Below are 18,657 nucleotides of genomic sequence, written 5' to 3' on the forward strand. Positions count from 1 at the left end.
TATCACATGTGGTTAAAAGAGAAACTGATTCCTCACATCCCAGTTGATAGTACTGTTGTTCATTATAACACACCATATCATACTTTTCAGACAAATAAAACCTCCACTACTGCAACTAAAAAAAAAAGGCATAATGGAATGGCTCATTCAGAACAAAATCAGTTCTGAACGATGCTTAACAAGAAGTGAGCTTCTACTAATTGTGCATTACAATAAGCCAAAGTATGTTTTTAAAACAGATGCCATTTTAAAAGATAAGGGATATGTTGTTTTGAGGCTTCCACTACATGACTGTGATTCAAACCTTATACAGCTAATCTGAAAAACAATGAAACAAAAAATTGCAAATAAAACCTGTCTTCCATTAATTTAATTACCTCAAAATAAGTAAGCAAGAGTCTTTAAGAGTACCCAACATGATTGGTTAATAGCTTGTGAACAATTGGTACAGAGAGATGGTTAGTGAGAAAAGCAATACAGAATATAATAATCAATGCTGGTCTGGAGAGTGAAGATGAACGTGATGATGACAGTGACATGGAAACTGACATGGGGGATGAAATTGGAATGCAGTCCTGTGAAACAGATATTGCAGATGAAGAACTTTGTGTCTACCTCCTGCCTGATGGACAATCCATACCATAACTCTGATCACCACATCTGGTGCAGTTTCCATTGCATAACTGTAGTTATATTATTCTTTCTTCCTTCCACAATTCCAGTCACACACTGACTTACAATAAGCTGACCGAAGCACCCACACTCCCATGTGCAATGGTACTGTCGTCAACTAATGTAAGTTCAAATAAGCTTCTGCAGCTATGTGATAAATGTGTACCTGACATGCATTTTATAAATAATACAGCATTTATGAAGTTGAGGAAACATAAACTCCAAGGGTATTTGGTAAAGTAATACAATAACCAGTGAGTCAAAAGACTGCTTGTATTCTTAATGGACTTCATCACAAAATAATTACAGGGCTCAGTACATTATTACATGAAAACATAATTTATCAATTTACAACCACATTGTATTCAAGGCATGTAAAATCCCTGCCAGTGTGACAATCCTAGAGTGATAACATAGGTACTTACAACTAGGATATTACATGTTTGTTTATTGTTCAAAGTGAGTTGTATTGATAGTCTGAATGACACAGGTATTTTAGAATATCTACTTTAGGCAAATAAATATATTATTGCATTCTACAATGGCCTGGTCTCTGTGATTCAGGTATTGCATAACTACAGTCAAAATGCGTTTATGAGCACTTCATGTCTTTGACCTAGCACATTGTACATACATTACGGTCACTTGCTCTCTCTCTCTCTCTCTCTCTCTCTCTCTCTCTGTCTCACACACACACACACACACACACACACAGATATATACTTACACATGGAGGCACACACAAATGAATATTCTATTCCTTTCTTACTTTTTCTACTTTTAACAATGATGGAGCAATCGTTACAGCCATATGATAGCTTATTGGTGTTCAAGCAGGTATGTATTAGTCCATATTTTTATAGATCACAGCTGCAAATTTCTTAAGCTAATTATTGGTTCCTAATTTATAAAATGGAAAGCACCTTGTTACAGCAATGATATGGGTAATACTTTTACAAATGAAGGAATACGTAGAAGGAGATTTCAAAAATGAGTATTTCCTTTGATTTAGAAGAAAGTTATAGGTTAACCATTAAGATGTAAACTTTTTAGGGTATGATAAAGTTATCATCTCAATAGCTGAAGATCAAAGGAAGAATTTACTGATAAGAAAATATTCATTACTAGTTTTAGTGTGAAAATTTTTCAGTATTTAGATGGAAGTATGAAATGTGACTTTCAATTAATGAAATCAGCAGAAAATACTTTCATATCACAGGTTCTGAATGTTATGATGGCACTTCAGTTACATTTATATCATCTGTGATTGAACTGCCCTACACAATTATTTTCTTGAGTAGTACCAAATTTGTATTATTGTATTTTTTCATGTCTAGAGCTGCTGATGCTTCATTCTTCTTAGTCTGAGTGTGCCACACCAGTACCTAAAACAATCACAAGAAATTATCACAAAAAATTGTCTGAGTCAGTATTTTTTTAAATAATTTGTTTGTCAATATTCTGTAATCATCAACTGACTGAAATTGTTAGTAATTAAAGTAAAATGACATTGCATACTTTTTCTGTGCCTGAAGTGTATATTTTAATATTCCTACAAAGTACAGCAAAATACACTGAAAAGCCAAAGAAATTGGTACACCTGCCGAATATCGTGTAGGGCCCTCCCAAGCATGCAGAAGTGCTGCAACACAACATGACATGGACTAATGCCTGAAGTAGCGCTGGAGGGAAATGACACCATGAATCCTGCAGGGCTATCCATAAATCCATAAGATTTTGAGGGGATGGAGATCTCTTCTGAACAGCATTATGCAAGGCATCCCAGATATGCTCAGTATTGTTCATGTCTGGGGAGTTTGATGGCCATCAGAAGTGTTTACACTCAGAAGAGTGTTCCTGGAGCCACTCTGTAGCAATGCTGAACATGTGGGGTGTTGGATATCCTGCTGGAATTGCCTAAATCAGTCAGAATGCCCAATGGACATGAATGGACGCAGGTGATTAGACAGGATGTGTATGTATGTGTCACCTGTCATAGTATTATCTAGATGTATCAGGCATCTCATATAACTCCAACTGCACATGTTCCACACCATTACAGAGCCTCCACCAGCTTGAACAGTCCCTTACTGACATGCAGGGTCCACGGATTAATGACGTTGTCTCCATACTCATACACATCCATCTACTCGATACTTTTTGAAATGAGACTCGTCAGAACAGGCAACATGTTTCCAGTCATCAACAGTCCAATGTTCGTGTGGATGGGCCCAGGTGAGGTGTAAAGCTTTGAGTTGTCCAGTCATCAAGGGTATATGAGTGGGCCTTCGACTCCGAAAGCCCATATAAATTATGGTTTGTTGAATGGTTCACACGCTGACACTTTTTGATGGCCGAGCATTGAAATCTACAGAAGATTTGCACTTCTGGCATGTGGAACAATTCTCTTCAGTTGTCATTAGTCCTGTTGTTGCAGGATCTTTTCCAGCCAAAGCGATGTTGGAGATTTGATGTTTTATCAGATTCCTGATATTCACGGCACACTTGTGAAATGGTCGTATGGAAAAAACACCACTTCCTTGCTATCTTGGAGATGCTGTGTCCCATTGCTTGTGCACTGACTATAACAACACATTCAAACTCACTTAATCCTTGATAATCTGTCATTGTAGCAGCAGCAACCAATCTAACAACTGCACCAGACACTTGTTTTCCTATATAGGCGTTGCCGACTGCAGTGCCGTATTCTGCCTGTTTACGTATCTCTGTATTTGAATGTGCATGCCTATACCAGTTTCTTTGGTGCTTCAGTGTACTTTCCAATTTATCCTGGGTTTCTTAACATTCATTACGTATTAACAATGAAATGATTACAAATGATACTAACATCATATCTATTAAATGTTTACTGTAGTTAATAATGCAACAGTAATAATTAAACATAAGCAGTGCCATACTTATATATGACAGAAATGAATTCAAACAAGGATCTCTAATTCGATTATAAGGATAATAAGCTCATTCACATTGTCACCTTGCATCTATCACTGTAAGTACTAATGTATGTCACAGTTTTAAATTCCTCATTGTTATCAGTAATACAACATACACATATGTATGATGGAAATGGAGGGCAGTAGTCACACTACATAATTCTCAGAAGGTGAGAGGAAAGAGGACACTGAAGTATAAAAGAGTAACATGGCATGAAGTACACACTGTAGTTGTCAAAAAGGCAGAAATTGAAAAAAATTAAAAAGAGAGAAATATGATGTGAAAATTAATAAGAAATTTATATATTTTTTTTTGCCTCTATAAAAGGAACAGTACTGTTTTTAACAAAAATGGACAGATGCTCTGGATGTAAATACTTATCACAGAATTAAACTGGATGTGTTAATTTACAGATATTGAAAGCTAACTATATGTTTTCCCTTGATGGTGATAATCAAATGCTACCATGTCTGTAATGAAACAATTACTATTCTCCACATTATTCATAGACTCATTACATGTAGAATAAAATAGATATAAAACTAGAGAGATAGAAACTTGTTGAGCAATGAATTGTAATTGTAGATAGTGGGACTTTTTTAGAAGTAGGGTGTTATACTACCTTATAAAAAACTATAGAGTCACAAATGGAAGGAAAATTAATTAATGATCAAACTTACACAAACAGCCAAAATACCTTGCAGGGAAAAAGAAAGCAAAGAAAATTTCAAATGATGCAATGTAAACATTAATGAGAATGAGAGTAGCAATTAAAAGCAATAGAAGTATGATAGAATCTGCTGAAAACTGAACTAAACTATTCAGATGTTTTCAGAAGGATGTGAGAGGGCATAATTAATATTTTGTAACAGAAACAATTGAAAACAGTATGAATATGAGGAAAAGCAAAACTTATGCTGAATAGATGTTACAAAAAATGGTTCAAATGGCTCTGAGCACTATGGGACTCAACTGCTGAGGTCATTAGTCCCCTAGAACTTAGAACTAGTTAAACCTAACTAACCTAAGGACATCACAAACATCCATGCCTGAGGCAGGATTCGAACCTGCGACCGTAGCGGTCTTGCGGTTCCAGACTGCAGCGCCTTTAACCGCACGGCCACTTCGGCCGGCAATAGATGTTACATTTAAGCAATTAAGTTGACATAAGGCACACTTACTAAAAACAGAGAGAAAGTTGTACATGCTTTAAAAAGATGTCTGTAAATGATTTTATAGTCCTCTACCTGAATAAAAAGCACAGAGAATGAATAATGATAATCTAGTAGTAATGTCAAATGAAGTGTATAAAGCCTCCAAGAGATGAGGAAAGGAAAGGCATCTGGAAATAATGGAGTTTCAACAGAAATAATTCAAGTGCGAGAAAAAAGTAATAGAAAAGAAATAGGCAAACAATTTTACAGAAGATCTGTGGAGTAAATAAGTTCCGCAAGATTTGAATGACACTATAATTCACAGAATGATATTATGTAACATCTGAAGCTGCTGTATAATTTATTTTAAGTGTGGGACTGGTTTTGATCAGAAACCAGTTCCCAATACAAAGTTTTGTAAACTGTGGATTTCTAAATATATTGCATGACAAAATGTTATTTATAAATAGTATTTATAAATATTATATATTAAAAATAATGTCAAAATATCATATTTATAAACAGGCACACCTATAGCACACCTTCTGTTCATGTCACACAATCAACGTGTGTGGCTTGACTGGTGCCATCAGTGGATCACTTGGAAGATGGAATGGTGCACTGTGGTCTTCAGCAATAAAAGCAGTTTCTGCCTGCATGCAAGTGATGGTCATTTGCACTTATGACATAGACTTGATGAGCACTGTCTCAGAGGGCATTCATCCAAGACACATTGGCTGCATCTCAGGCCTTATGGTCTGGGGTGCAGTAAGCTACAATTCTCGTTCACCTTTGGTGTTTCTGGAGGGGATGCTAACAAGTGCTCAGCATGTGCAGAATATTATTAGACCAGTCCTTTTTCCATTCTGGCAACAGGAAGGTGATGTGTGCTGTGCAAAACATGCAGCAACTTCCCTGGCCAGCACGATCTCTGGACTTGTCTCCTATCGACCACATGTGGTGTATGATGGGACAGGGACTCATGCGACTCATCGACTAACAACTCTTACAGAACTATGTAAACAGGTGGAGCAAGTGTGGCATAACATATCCCACGATAGTATTTGCCATCTGTATGATTGGCTGAATGCCAGAACCAGTGCCTCCAATGCCACCCATGGAAGCTACACCATGAACAAATATGGGTGTTTCAACATGGGTTGATACCTGGTACATCAGAACTGCCTGTGGTATTGATCTTTAAATGTAATCATTTCATGTACACCATATTCGCTGTTGTGACTATAAATCTGGAGTCAATTGGAAGCCTCTAAAACAGTGTACTAATTTTTTTCCAGCAGTGTATAAAAAGTCCATGAGTTTTTGTATTTAGGGCAATTGAAGACAATGGTTGGTTGGACCGCAAAAGAAATACTCTACAAGAGATAAAATAACATGGCGTGCTTTTGGTAAACAAACCAAATTTTCAAGATCAAGAGACTGACATGTCTGAAGCACAGAGTTTGCAGACAGTGTCTGTAACAAACATGGATTTTGGCAACATGATGTGGACTTTTAATGAGAAAAATATTCAAAAGATGAGTGTTGTTTGGTTATCAATGGACTGATGTCTGTTGGGAATAACTGGGAGGTATCAACAGACAAATGAATATACCAGGGACTAGATTGAAGCACAAAATTTAATCATCATGATACTGAAAATGAAGTAGAGGTAGTCAGGAGATAAGAAAAGATGAAGAAGACAACTTAAAAAAAAAGTGTATAGATGACATTAAGAAAAATGCAGATGTAGCATGGAGGTGTAACTCTGAAGACCGTAATGCACTGAAATGTCTAGTGAAGGCCTTTATCTAGCAGTGAATGTCAAATGGCACCTACTGCAAATGCTGCTGCTGCTGCTGCTGCTGATAATAATAATAATAATAATAATAATAATAATAATAATAATAATAATAATAATAATGGTGATGACAGTTTTCCTTTGACCAAAACCGTCTATCTTCACATGGATACACTCACAGGCAACAGTTTTGTTAAATTGATAAACAATTCTATAAGGAAGTAATTTAAAAATATCAGACTTAATTTTTTAATAAAATTTGGTATTTTAACAAACATCCCGGCCTCTGTTATTAAAATTTTAAAGTAGCAAACATAGAATGTACATAGCACACAGATTTTCTATCTCCTTAAAATTTATGTAGTGATATATGCCAAATTCTGGTAGAGTTTATTTTGTCATTGATATTCTATTTTTCCATAAAATAATATTCCCTTACATATTGGCTTATTTACATGGCCCATATGATCGTATACAGACAATGCACTGTATGACTTTGGACTTAATGGGTTTAATGTTACCTTGGTGCAGTTGTTGGCTTTTAGTTCTATTTCATGGGGCTCAAAAGGTGCCAGGCTTTTCAAAAAACCATCTTCTTCAAAGCCAGGCTTGTATGGCATGGAAGCTTTCGGTCTCTGTAAATATAAAGTTATGAAACTTTTACATAAATACATAAGGTTTTCTTATAGTATAGATACATGCATGTGTTGAGCAGATAAGTAACAGTTCATACATTCTTCTCTTATTCTCAGGTTGTGATAAAACTTGAAAAATCAGACTTTGACAAATACACTCAATAACTACCTTGTTTACAAAAATAGTTACTACAAATAATTAATTACACTTCTGTACTCCTCTATTTAATATTGAAATGTTAGCAGTGGCTGACCTGCAGCAAGAATTCCACACTGACTGCAAACCCCGCCATATCTACAGGAAATTTGCGTCCAGCAACCCAACCATCATAGAAGCCCTTAAATCTGCCATCTGCAACCACAGGTGTGCTAAGACCATACTTTGTGCACAAGCCTACCGGCCACATTGCTACTCTCTTAGTAGATCGCATCTGTAAGAAGTACAAGACACTGATTATAGAAAATACTGTGCCCTAGAAAGTATCATTAGATTAAAATTAGACACCTCTAGCACATACAAAGTGAAACTGAGAGATACAAGAAAAGGAATGGATGAGAAGGCAGCAAACACAGAGATAGTGGGTGAAGAGGGAGTAAAGACATGATAAAAACAAGACTTTAGACAAATCACACTGCAGGTCAGACCCGTAATTTATTGGACAGTTTTGGCTGGGAAGTTTTAGACCACCCACCCTATAGTCCTGATCTTGCACTGAACGATTACCATCTGTTCCTCCACCTCAAACAACACCTCAAATGGCAGTGAACTCTTGGTTATCAGAGCAAGCGGCAAGTTTTTATGAAGAGGATATTTTGAAATTGGTTGAGAGGTATGATACATGTTTCAACAAACTTGGCAACTATGTCAAAAATAAAGTGAAGCATTTACTTTCTGAAAATAAATTTCCTTTTTTGAAATAACCTTTCATTGTGTACTTATGTTCAAATGGACCTTACTTAAAAAACACGCCTCATATTTAGAAGGAGGTTTTTATTTGCTACTATCAGGCTTCATGAGGTTGTTCAAATATTTAAGGCATGCACATGCTTCACAAAATTCAAATAAAAAATTTGGGCTGATTTTCTTGTAATGAGAATAAGCAAAATACTAGACTGAGGAAACATGGTATTGTTCAAAATTTAAAATTGTAATTACCACCTTTTTGACTATCACACAATATTTTCAATGTGAATGATCTCTCTGGAAACTGTAGCTGTTGTTGAAGTAGGTGTAATAGGATTTCTTGATGTTTAATTGCACATGTGGCCCTCTTTCGAATTTCTAATTAACCAGAAATTAAATACTATGTATGTGTATTGAATCATTTTCAACATATTCACTACAGTGACAGAGACATTACTTATAACGGGGCACTAGTTTTCCTGTTTTGACAAATAAGTCTATGGTCTGTTAATTGGGCCATCTCATTATGGTGGCCAACAGCTTCTCATTTGAGGATCATCTCTAATGAGCTTGACACTGATGTAATGGTAAATCCTAATCATCCTTACTCATTTGAAGGAGCATAGTATGTCTACCACTGGGTAAACAGTCAGTGTGGCTGCATATCATTTATTGTTGGGAAATCTATAAATTTTCTTTACAACCATTGGTAGGTACTTGCTATCATGAGACATTATGCTGCTACATCATAAGGTGCTGTCCAACAACATGCTGCTGTAGTCATTAAGATCACCTCAAGTTATTTAAGTGAAAGGGGCTGGATCAGTCTCTTAACAGTTCAGACTGGTTTCAAGCTACTTCCACCATATTCTGAAGATAAAGAAGCAGTTGGGCAAATGTAATTTCATCTCAAATGAGGAGCTGCAGGAAATCCTGACGGCTTGGCTTGACTAGCAGCAGCCTTTTTGGAGAGGGGACTGGAAAGCTGGTAGACTATTACAGCAAATGTCTCAATGACTTTGGTGATTATACTTCAAAACAGTAATTCTATGTACTACTTGTACAAAAACTCTTTTTAAAATTCATTGTTATTCCACATTCTGAGCCTATCAGAGACTGACAAAGAAACAGAAATAAAAGCATTGTCCACTTAATTAAACTTTGAGCTTTACTTCCCATTGTGTTACACTACTCAGCTAAGCTGAAGTTCAGTTTTGGAAATGTGGTATCTGATCTTTAAGCATTTTTAAGTACCAATGTTTGCATGGTACTCACTGCTGACAGAGTTCAGGTTTAGGTGTTGTAAGTTAGTAAAAGTGTGACATCACCCATTATCTCAGACAAACCTTTAAAATGCCCCACACTGATGACTTTTCTTGTCAGTAGAACAGCACATATATTAAAGCAAATATTCAGTTCCACTGATGGAGCTTAGTGGAAACCTTTCTACATCTTTCTATTAACTGCAAAAGACTCTTCTTTTTCTCATGCTTCTGTCTTGCATTGGTGCAGGATCAGCATGTTTATGAATGGATTTGGCATGGTTAATTTAATGGGTGGTCAGATGGCCTTCTTGTTGCCACTCCTTGCCCCTTTACCCCTTGGGATGGAATATATGCACCCCAACTATTTGTGTGTAGTGTTAGTCAAGAGAAATTGAGCAAAAGTTTTCTGATTGTTTGTGGAATATGTAACTCAGGTGGGACTTTGACTGAAGTGGGATGTGGGTACCAGCACAGTATTCACCTAGTGGAATGTGGAAAACCACCTAAAAATCACATTCAGGATGGCTGACTCACTGACTTTCATAGTTAATACACCTGACGGATTTGGTCTGGGGCTGGCACATCTATCTATCTCAGAAGTGACACTTTAACATTCACAGATATCTTGGCAGGTTGCAAAAGACTCTGATGTTTCCATCAAAAATTGAACTTGGGGCCTCTTTGTCAGCAGAAAGTGATGCTAACCACAAAACTATTAAGGACTTGAAAGCACATACAGATAGAGAGACTGGGTAGTATCTGCCTTCAAGTATTGTCACAATAACTTCATTTATTGCCAATACAAACCTTTAAAATAAAAGACAATACTCTTAACTTTTGGAAGAATAGGTTCCTTCTCCTGGGAAGGAAATGGGAAGGTTAAGTGACTCAGACAACAGACTAGGCAATTATAGTACATTAAGAAGTGTTGTGCCAGATTCAGCTCAGAGATGATGGAAAGAACTGAGGTGAAGCCAAATTAGATTAAAAGAGGAACAGAAGTGAAATGAATGAAGACAAATGCAATTAAAGAACAAAAAGAAAAGCAAAAATGATAGGCAAAGGCAAAAAGAGAAAAAAAGTGGGAGGTGTAGCTAATATGAGTGAAAGCGTAGGGAGAAGTAAATAAAAACATAACAAAATAAGATCAAAATAGAACAAACCACATACAGGAAAAGAAGGATAGGTTAACTGTTGTTAAGTGAAGGAGGGTGATAAGATGAGATGATATGGTGGAGAGTGACTTCTCACATCTAGAATTCAGAGATGTTAGTACTAGGTGCGAGGATTCAAATTCATTGTGTGAAATAGCAGGCACACATGTCTCTTGAATCATTCTGTAGTGTACACTCAACGTGTGGGTTCTGGACATCCCAAAGGTGGACCAGACTTCCGTGAACATTCATAAGTTCTGTTATATTGGTGGTGGTCATTATTATGTAGAAAGATATTCAGTAAACACATGTCAACTTACAAAAAACATGGGTGTGTGTATTGTGTATTGAACTGGGGACCTAGAGACGGAGAGGCTTCATCCTGCCATAGCCCTCAGTGGCTCACAGCCCCATAACAGGCCACAGCAGTGCACCCACCTCACTGCTGCCAAACACCAAACCCAGGGTTATATGGTTATTGTGCAGTTTGGACCCCCCCCCCCCCTCCCCTCTTTGGGAACGTCTCACACCAGATGAGTGTAACCCCAATGTTTGCATGGTAGAATAATTATGGCGTATGCGTATGTGGAGACAGTGTTTGCACAGCAATCCCTGACGTAATGTAACTGAGGTGGAATAAGGGAAACCAGCCCACAGGCAGATAGAAAACCACCTTAGAAACCATCCACATATGGCTTCCTGCTCGGAAAGCAGCACGTTACACCGCACAGCTAGCTGGGCGGGCAACAACATGGCTAGTTTTACATTTAGCCCTTCTTTTAATATTGTGCAATATGCCAGTGGTGTAACTGGAGTGGCTGGTAACAACGAAGAGTGGGGTTTATATAGTAAGAGGTAGGAAGAGTAGGAACACTGGAATAGAAACTCTGGAGCAGAAATGGTGGCCTGGGAATGTTCTAGTTTGACAGACATGGTGTGAAGGTTAGGAGGATAATGGAAGGTGGCAGTGTACGGAATGGGCAATGTATTAAGGAAAACTATCTAATTTCAGGACTTGACTTGAGAAAGTCATAGCCCTGGTCAGATAACCGAATGAGGCCTAGGTTGTACTGAGCAATGAAAGCAATGCTTCTGATATTTGTGGAAGTCATAGCACTGCTAGTTGGACAAAATGAAGTGTAGAATGCCTGGGAGATTTCTTTTTGGACAAGAGTTGTTGCACGAGAACAACACATGGGAGAGATTATTAGAAAAGGTGCTGAAGTATTTGATGTTGGAGCAGATACCTTATCACATATAGCACGGGCGTTTGAGAGAGAGCACAAGAGATGGAAGTGGCAGCATCTTTGGAAATGAAGAGACTGCCATTTATTGGTTGGTTTGATGGGACCAAATTTGGATGCGAATCCCAATGACATGGAGAGGGAAGTAACTTGTTATGTCAAGAAGTATTAGGTGAATATAAGGCGAAAAAACATATTACACTGTAGTTGCAAACCCAGAAATTCTTCTTCGCCAATAGACCACATTGAATGAATAATAATGAGTCTGTACGAAGTCAGAGGTCAAAGACTTTTGGAACTGAGCACTGCTTCTTCTATATGGCCTACTGAACAATTAAAATAGGACAGGGTGACCCAAGTTCTTATAAACCCATTCCAATGTTTTGTTTGTGGTTCTGGCTCACTAACATGAAGAAATTATAGATAGCTAATAGGACTGTAAACAGGTGTTTTGGGCAACTTTCAGTTTGTTGTTTGGAGAGTAATGTTCAAGGGCCAAGAGATTTTTGTGTCTACAGGAAGTTGGTGTAGAGAGGGGTTACATCAATGTTGATAAGACTGGGCTAAGATAGGAAGGTGGTGAGAACTGATTTGAGTATCTCCAGGAAACAGTGCATTTTATACAATAAAATAAGATGAGGGATTCTGTGTGATGGGTTGAAGGTGCTAATCTGCCAGCACTAAGCCAAATTCAGTTAGGGGCTTTGAGACCTAGCACAATGTGATGGCTTGGAAGGTTCTCTTTGTGTACTTTAAGTAGTAGAGAGAAGGTAGGTGAGAGTGAATAGTGAATCAGGAAAGAAAAGGTGTTCTGTGGAGACATTTTTGTAAAACTGTGAGGAGTCTAGGGATTTTGAAACGTTTTGTAGACCAGTTTGATTTTTAAGAAATATGGTCATGAGAAACAGTTTTATTTTACAAAATGCCTGCAAGCTAATGTAGTTTTTCAGCATCATAAATCAACTACTATCTCATGGAGGAGTTTCATTAATAAACAAAGTTTATCAGCTGAGCAATTTCGTACTCACATGATACAAATAAGTGGCAGGGATAAAATTTGCATATGGTAACTCTGATACACATTCCCTGCATTTTCCTGAGATATTTTAAGGTTAATGTGAAGGTGCTTCCTTTAATAACTCCATCTAGTTTCCCTATATATCACTGTCTTATCCAATCTATCCATATCTAATATTCATTTCATCCTATCTACACACACACACACACACACACACACACACACACACACACACACACACACACACACACACAGAGAGAGAGAGAGAGAGAGAGAGAGAGAGAGAGAGAGAGAGAGAGTAATTTTTCCATTTTTCTGTTTCTTGTGCTGTTGTCCTGCATCAGTGTAGGGTTAGTAGGGGTTATGAGAGGATTTGGCATTGTTAGTATAAACTGTTTAGTGGGTGGCTGGATACCCTTCCTGATGCCACCTTGTTACCCCAGTGGGATGGATATAGGTATGCCCCAACTGTCTGTGTGTAGTGCTATTCATGTAAAAGAGAGTGGAGGTTTCTGAAATGCTTGTGAATCGTGTAACTGAGAGGGACTGTAATACCATCCCAGTAGTCACCTAGTGAGATGCAGAAAACCACCTAACTGCCGCATCCAGGCTGGCCAGCACACCGACTCCTGTTGTCAGATTTCATCTGGGGCCAGAGCAGCTCCCTGTCCCAGAAGTGATTTTTAATATGCACAACTATGTGGGCTGGGGTAACAAAGAGAATGTGCAATGTAATAGTAAAGACATTCCACATATCCTGACTAGAATACAAATCTTCACTTTATTTGTGGGGATGCGGCACTCTCTGAAATATGAAGAGCATACAGAAATCAAATTACACTGACCAGGTAAAAGAACATTAAATGTAATGGGACAAAACATTTAATTACATTTTCATTTATAACCAAGTATTAACAGCATGTGTGAAAATCAAACAGAATAATGTTGGTCTGTATGGTTTTGATATTGCATAATATGACTATGCCTTCATTTCATTTACTGTTAAATTTCTTTCTAGATATGCATGCCACACCCCTGGTTCATTTTCACTGTACCAAGCTAGAAATTGTAATGCATCCACATCAACTAAGCATAAATGATTTTTCTGTTACGTAGATGGCTACCCATTGTGTCGCTCACCACGCATATTGTACTGTCTTTCATTGTGTTCTCAACACACTTCTCAAATGGTGACACTCTACAATTGACACATCCTCTTCATTTAGACACCATGTGATGATGCACACACCTTTCATTATGACCAGCCTACCAACAAAATCGTGGTCTGTTATCATCTCTAATACTTGTGCCTTCACTCTCAAGGTGCATGTTATTAGTAGATTTGCATAGGGACTCATGCAGTTATTATTAAGATGAGGTGTAAGACTGCAGGCGTGGTGTAGTTTCTGAACACCCTTTGTAATTATTCTGATGAAGACAGTGTGGTAAATGAAAAGAGAACAAAAATATGCAAAACTGAACAAAAATATTTTGAAATGAAGAATAACAATTTATACACTTATTACATGTAAAAGAGATTAAATTAGCTAGCACTGGACTGATGTCTCTATGGTCTTGTTCAATAGAAAGTGTGGAAATTTAAGAAATTACACATGGTATTTTTTTCAGAAGTAATAATGTAGAACTTTTATGTAAGTTAGTGGAGTTATGAGATGATTTTAAGTTCATAAATAACTCTTAAACAACTGGAACTGCAAACACATCATTCTCTACTACTTTCTGTGAAAAAGAAGCTGTGATTTCTTACTTCTTCAAATAACTGAATGTCATAAGTGTTGTCATCATCAGCAAAATAAAAGACCCCTGTGGTTGCATTTGCTCTTATCCACTGCAGTCCCCTATTGCGGTTTGAAACACCACGTGGTTTGGCTCCTTTCCGTTTCTTATACTCCTCTGGCATTGGTGCTGTGCAGAAAATAAATAGTAAATTAGAACAAATCAAAATTCAGGTAACATATGGCACACAGTTGTACATCACCCTGAATAACCCATTGAATTAATTAGTGTATCAACTGAGTTGTTACTATGACAAATAAGAGAGTTGTAATGAAATTCTTCAAGACTGGAGTCAAGATTACAAAATATATGAGATTTATTATTTATGATTACATTAAGTTACTGTAACTGCTTAACTCAACAATTGATTAAAATATTATATCTTGCTTCACTGACAATAGTGTGTTTCCTTATTGTATTTTCTCGTTGGAGATAGCATGTATAAATGTGAATGATACAAAAGCTGAAAATTAGAGCATAATGCTAATGAAAATGAGATAAAATACTATTTGAAAAGGAGTTGGTGTCTTCTTTCACATGTAATTAATTTAAAATAGTACCTTGCTTTCTCATGCTTTCAAACTTTGTATTGCCCAAACATTGGAGAAGCAGCTTTGTTTTAAAATCTTTGAGACTAGGATTTATGCTCACATTTCTGATATATACCATTATTGCTCTGTCTGGGATGTGTAATAAATAATAACTTAATGTTGATTTCCAATCTCTCACTTGCTCTTTCACAAAATTTGTAATCCCAAAACAGTCTACATAATTATTATTTGAGAAGATATTGTTTGGAGAGAAAGGATATTGTAAAGAACGGTTATATTTTGTGTTCAAAACTGTTAGTAAGCAGCTAACGGAAATTTGTAGCAATTACCATACATTTATACATATCGTTCCACTTATTGAGTAGCTACTTCAGCTGCAGTACAGAACTACATTTCTTTTCCTTTCATTATTTATAATCAGTTGTGCTCTCTGATGAACCACAGTTGGTGGGGTGGTTCGTGTGTCTCATTGATGCAGATAGCTGCACTGTAGGTGTCTGTGGATAGGCCAGAGAAATGTGTGGTGCCTGAAGAAGGGCAGCAGCGTTTTCAGCTGTTGCAGGGGCAACTGTCTGGGTGATTTACTGCTCCAGTCTTACAATATTTAGTCAACACGGATTTGATACATTCGTACTGTGAAAGGATGAAAGAAAGGGGAGATTACAGCAATTATTTTTCCCAAGGGTATGCAGGTAAGTAGTATGACTTCTGACAATGATGGCATTCTCTACGGTTCAACATTACAGATGTAAAATGGTGCTCCATTTGGATCTCCAGACTTGGAGCACTCAGGAGAATGTTGTCATCAAGAAAAGGAAAACTGGCATTTGTGGGTTGGAGTGTGGAATGTTAGATTCTTTAGTCAGATAGGTAGGTAAGAGAGTTTAAAAAAAGAGAAATGGTTACCTAGAAGTTAGACATAGCGCGAATTAGTGACATGTGGTGGAAGGAAGAGCAAGGCTTGTTTCAGGTAAGTTCATGGTTATAAATGCAAACTCAAATAGTGATAACACAGGAGTAGGTCTAATAACGAATAAGAAGGTAGACACAAAGCCAACATTCACTACAGTAACATAAGTTTATATGCATACTGGCTCTGCACATGATGAAGGGGTTGAAACAATATAAGATGAGATAAAAGAAGTTACTTACGTAGTAAAGGGAGACATAAATTTCATTGTGATGGGAGACTAGACCTTGATAGTAGGAAAACAAACAGAAGGAAATGAAAGGGGAAGCCACCTGGAAGAATTTGCACTGAGTACAATTTAATTAATGGTAATATTTGTTTTAGAAACCATGAAATAAGTTTCCATATTTGAGGAGACCAGCAGACATTGGAAGGTTTCAGATTCTATGTATAAGGGACAGTCAAATGAAAATGAAAGAGATGAAATGAAGTAAGTGAAATGTTTATTATTTCAAAAGTAATTTCTGTCACTCTTAATACATTTATCCCACTGTGAGACCAAGTGGTCAATACCTTCATGGAAAAATGTTTGTGATTGCCTACGGGACCACAGTTGTACCCACATGTGCTCCTCTTTGACTGAAGCAAACTGACAGCCATGAACGTCTTTCTTCAGGGCTCCAAAAACATGAAATAGCATGGGGAGAGATTGTGACTCTATGAAGAATGTGTAAGGCCTTCCCAGCAAAACTTCTGCAACATACTCAAAACAATTTTGGCAACACGTGGTCTGCCCACATGATGATCTGCTGCAAGATATACTGCAGCAAAATGTCCACTTGAGGTATGGATGGTAGTTAGAATACCTATGAGTTCTGTGAGCGTATAAGTTTGTAAACACCTGTGGTAACTGAAGGGCAATTTGAGGTTACATTCCTGCAGAGTGCTTCCCCAGCCCAGCTGCGCTCACAGTGAGGGCTTACCTTCCAGGCTGTGATGTCAGTCTCTGACTAGATCCCTGAAAAACCAGTGTAGGTAGCAGTCCAAGAATCCTACAAAGGAAATGGCAAGAGAGTGATCAAGTGAAAACGTGTGAAGCTCCCTGCCGCAGTCAACAGAGCCTGTTTGGGAGCCAACACACAAACCGATGAGTTAGTTCGTAATGAATAATGTGCAATGTGAGGTGAGCTTAGGAGTAAGATGTAAGTTACTTAAACGTCCGACCATTTCTCTCCACTGAGAACTACTTACTGAGTACTGTGATCTTTTAAGTTTCCAGTACAGTCATGAAGCTTAACGTCTTATTATATTCCTCATGTGACAGTGTGAAATAATATCAAAGGAAGTGAAAGAAATAAGTCATCGACACAGGTGCTGCAATTAACTGATATCTTGATCTTACAGACGAACAATTAGAGTCAACTTCCACAAAACTGCTCCCACAGGATCGACATTCACGTAATTGGCTGCCGAGAATTCTTCTGAATTGTATGGTCGTGGTCCCCATGGACCACTCTTCTAACCCTAACGTTTCGTCCAAAGCTGCGTTGGACATCTGCAGAGGTGCTCCTGGTTGTGCTGAGTCTTGCCGACTGACAAGTCGGACGTCGAAGAATGGCCTAAATACCGTAGAAAGTGGGTGTGGTCTGGATTTCATGTGATAGCAGAGATAAACCTTGTCATGGATAAAATATAACTATCGATCATGGTACGTCAAAGATAAGAACTTTTCAATGATTCTGTAGCGCCACTGTCCATATATCGCTGAGTTTCATAGCTGCATCTTTTCTGTTAAAAGTATCCCCATGTTTATATATTTCGATGGCTTCTCTATATGGCCATGGATAATACACTCCTGGAAATTGAAATAAGAACACCGTGAATTCATTGTCCCAGGAAGGGGAAACTTTATTGACACATTCCTGGGGTCAGATACATCACATGATCACACTGACAGAACCACAGGCACATAGACACAGGCAACAGAGCATGCACAATGTCGGCACTAGTACAGTGTATATCCACCTTTCGCAGCAATGCAGGCTGCTATTCTCCCATGGAGACGATCGTAGAGATGCTGGATGTAGTCCTGTGGAACGGCTTGCCATGCCATTTCCACCTGGCGCCTCAGTTGGACCAGCGTTCGTGCTGGACGTGCAGACCGCGTGAGACGACGCTTCATCCAGTCCCAAACATGCTCAATGGGGGACAGATCCGGAGATCTTGCTGGCCAGGGTAGTTGACTTACACCTTCTAGAGCACGTTGGGTGGCACGGGATACATGCGGACGTGCATTGTCCTGTTGGAACAGCAAGTTCCCTTGCCGGTCTAGGAATGGTAGAACGATGGGTTCGATGACGGTTTGGATGTACCGTGCACTATTCAGTGTCCCCTCGACGATCACCAGTGGTGTACGGCCAGTGTAGGAGATCGCTCCCCACACCATGATGCCGGGTGTTGGCCCTGTGTGCCTTGGTCGTATGCAGTCCTGATTGTGGCGCTCACCTGCACGGCGCCAAACACGCATACGACCATCATTGGCACCAAGGCAGAAGCGACTCTCATCGCTAAAGACGACACGTCTCCATTCGTCCCTC

General features: G+C 38.2%; 1 protein-coding gene across 4 annotated transcripts in view; it reads right to left on the reverse strand.

Moving 5' to 3' along the window:
* Window positions 1-926: 926 nt before the first annotated feature.
* LOC126183886 (galactosylgalactosylxylosylprotein 3-beta-glucuronosyltransferase P) overlaps window positions 927-18,657 on the reverse strand; it is a 1,353,843-nt gene continuing 1,336,112 nt past the window's right edge. For all 4 annotated transcript variants that reach the window (XM_049926196.1, XM_049926195.1, XM_049926194.1 and 1 more), the window contains 4 exons: window positions 14,571-14,728; window positions 7,472-7,648; window positions 7,104-7,217; window positions 927-2,057 (listed from right to left, as the gene is read on the reverse strand). In XM_049926196.1, the coding sequence (XP_049782153.1) occupies window positions 1,950-2,057; window positions 7,104-7,217; window positions 7,472-7,648; window positions 14,571-14,728 (557 nt within the window). In that variant the 3' untranslated portion in view covers window positions 927-1,949. The remainder of the gene's footprint in view (window positions 2,058-7,103; window positions 7,218-7,471; window positions 7,649-14,570; window positions 14,729-18,657) is intronic.

Source organism: Schistocerca cancellata, chromosome 4, assembly GCF_023864275.1.
Source record: "Schistocerca cancellata isolate TAMUIC-IGC-003103 chromosome 4, iqSchCanc2.1, whole genome shotgun sequence".
Classification (NCBI taxonomy): domain Eukaryota; kingdom Metazoa; phylum Arthropoda; class Insecta; order Orthoptera; family Acrididae; genus Schistocerca; species Schistocerca cancellata.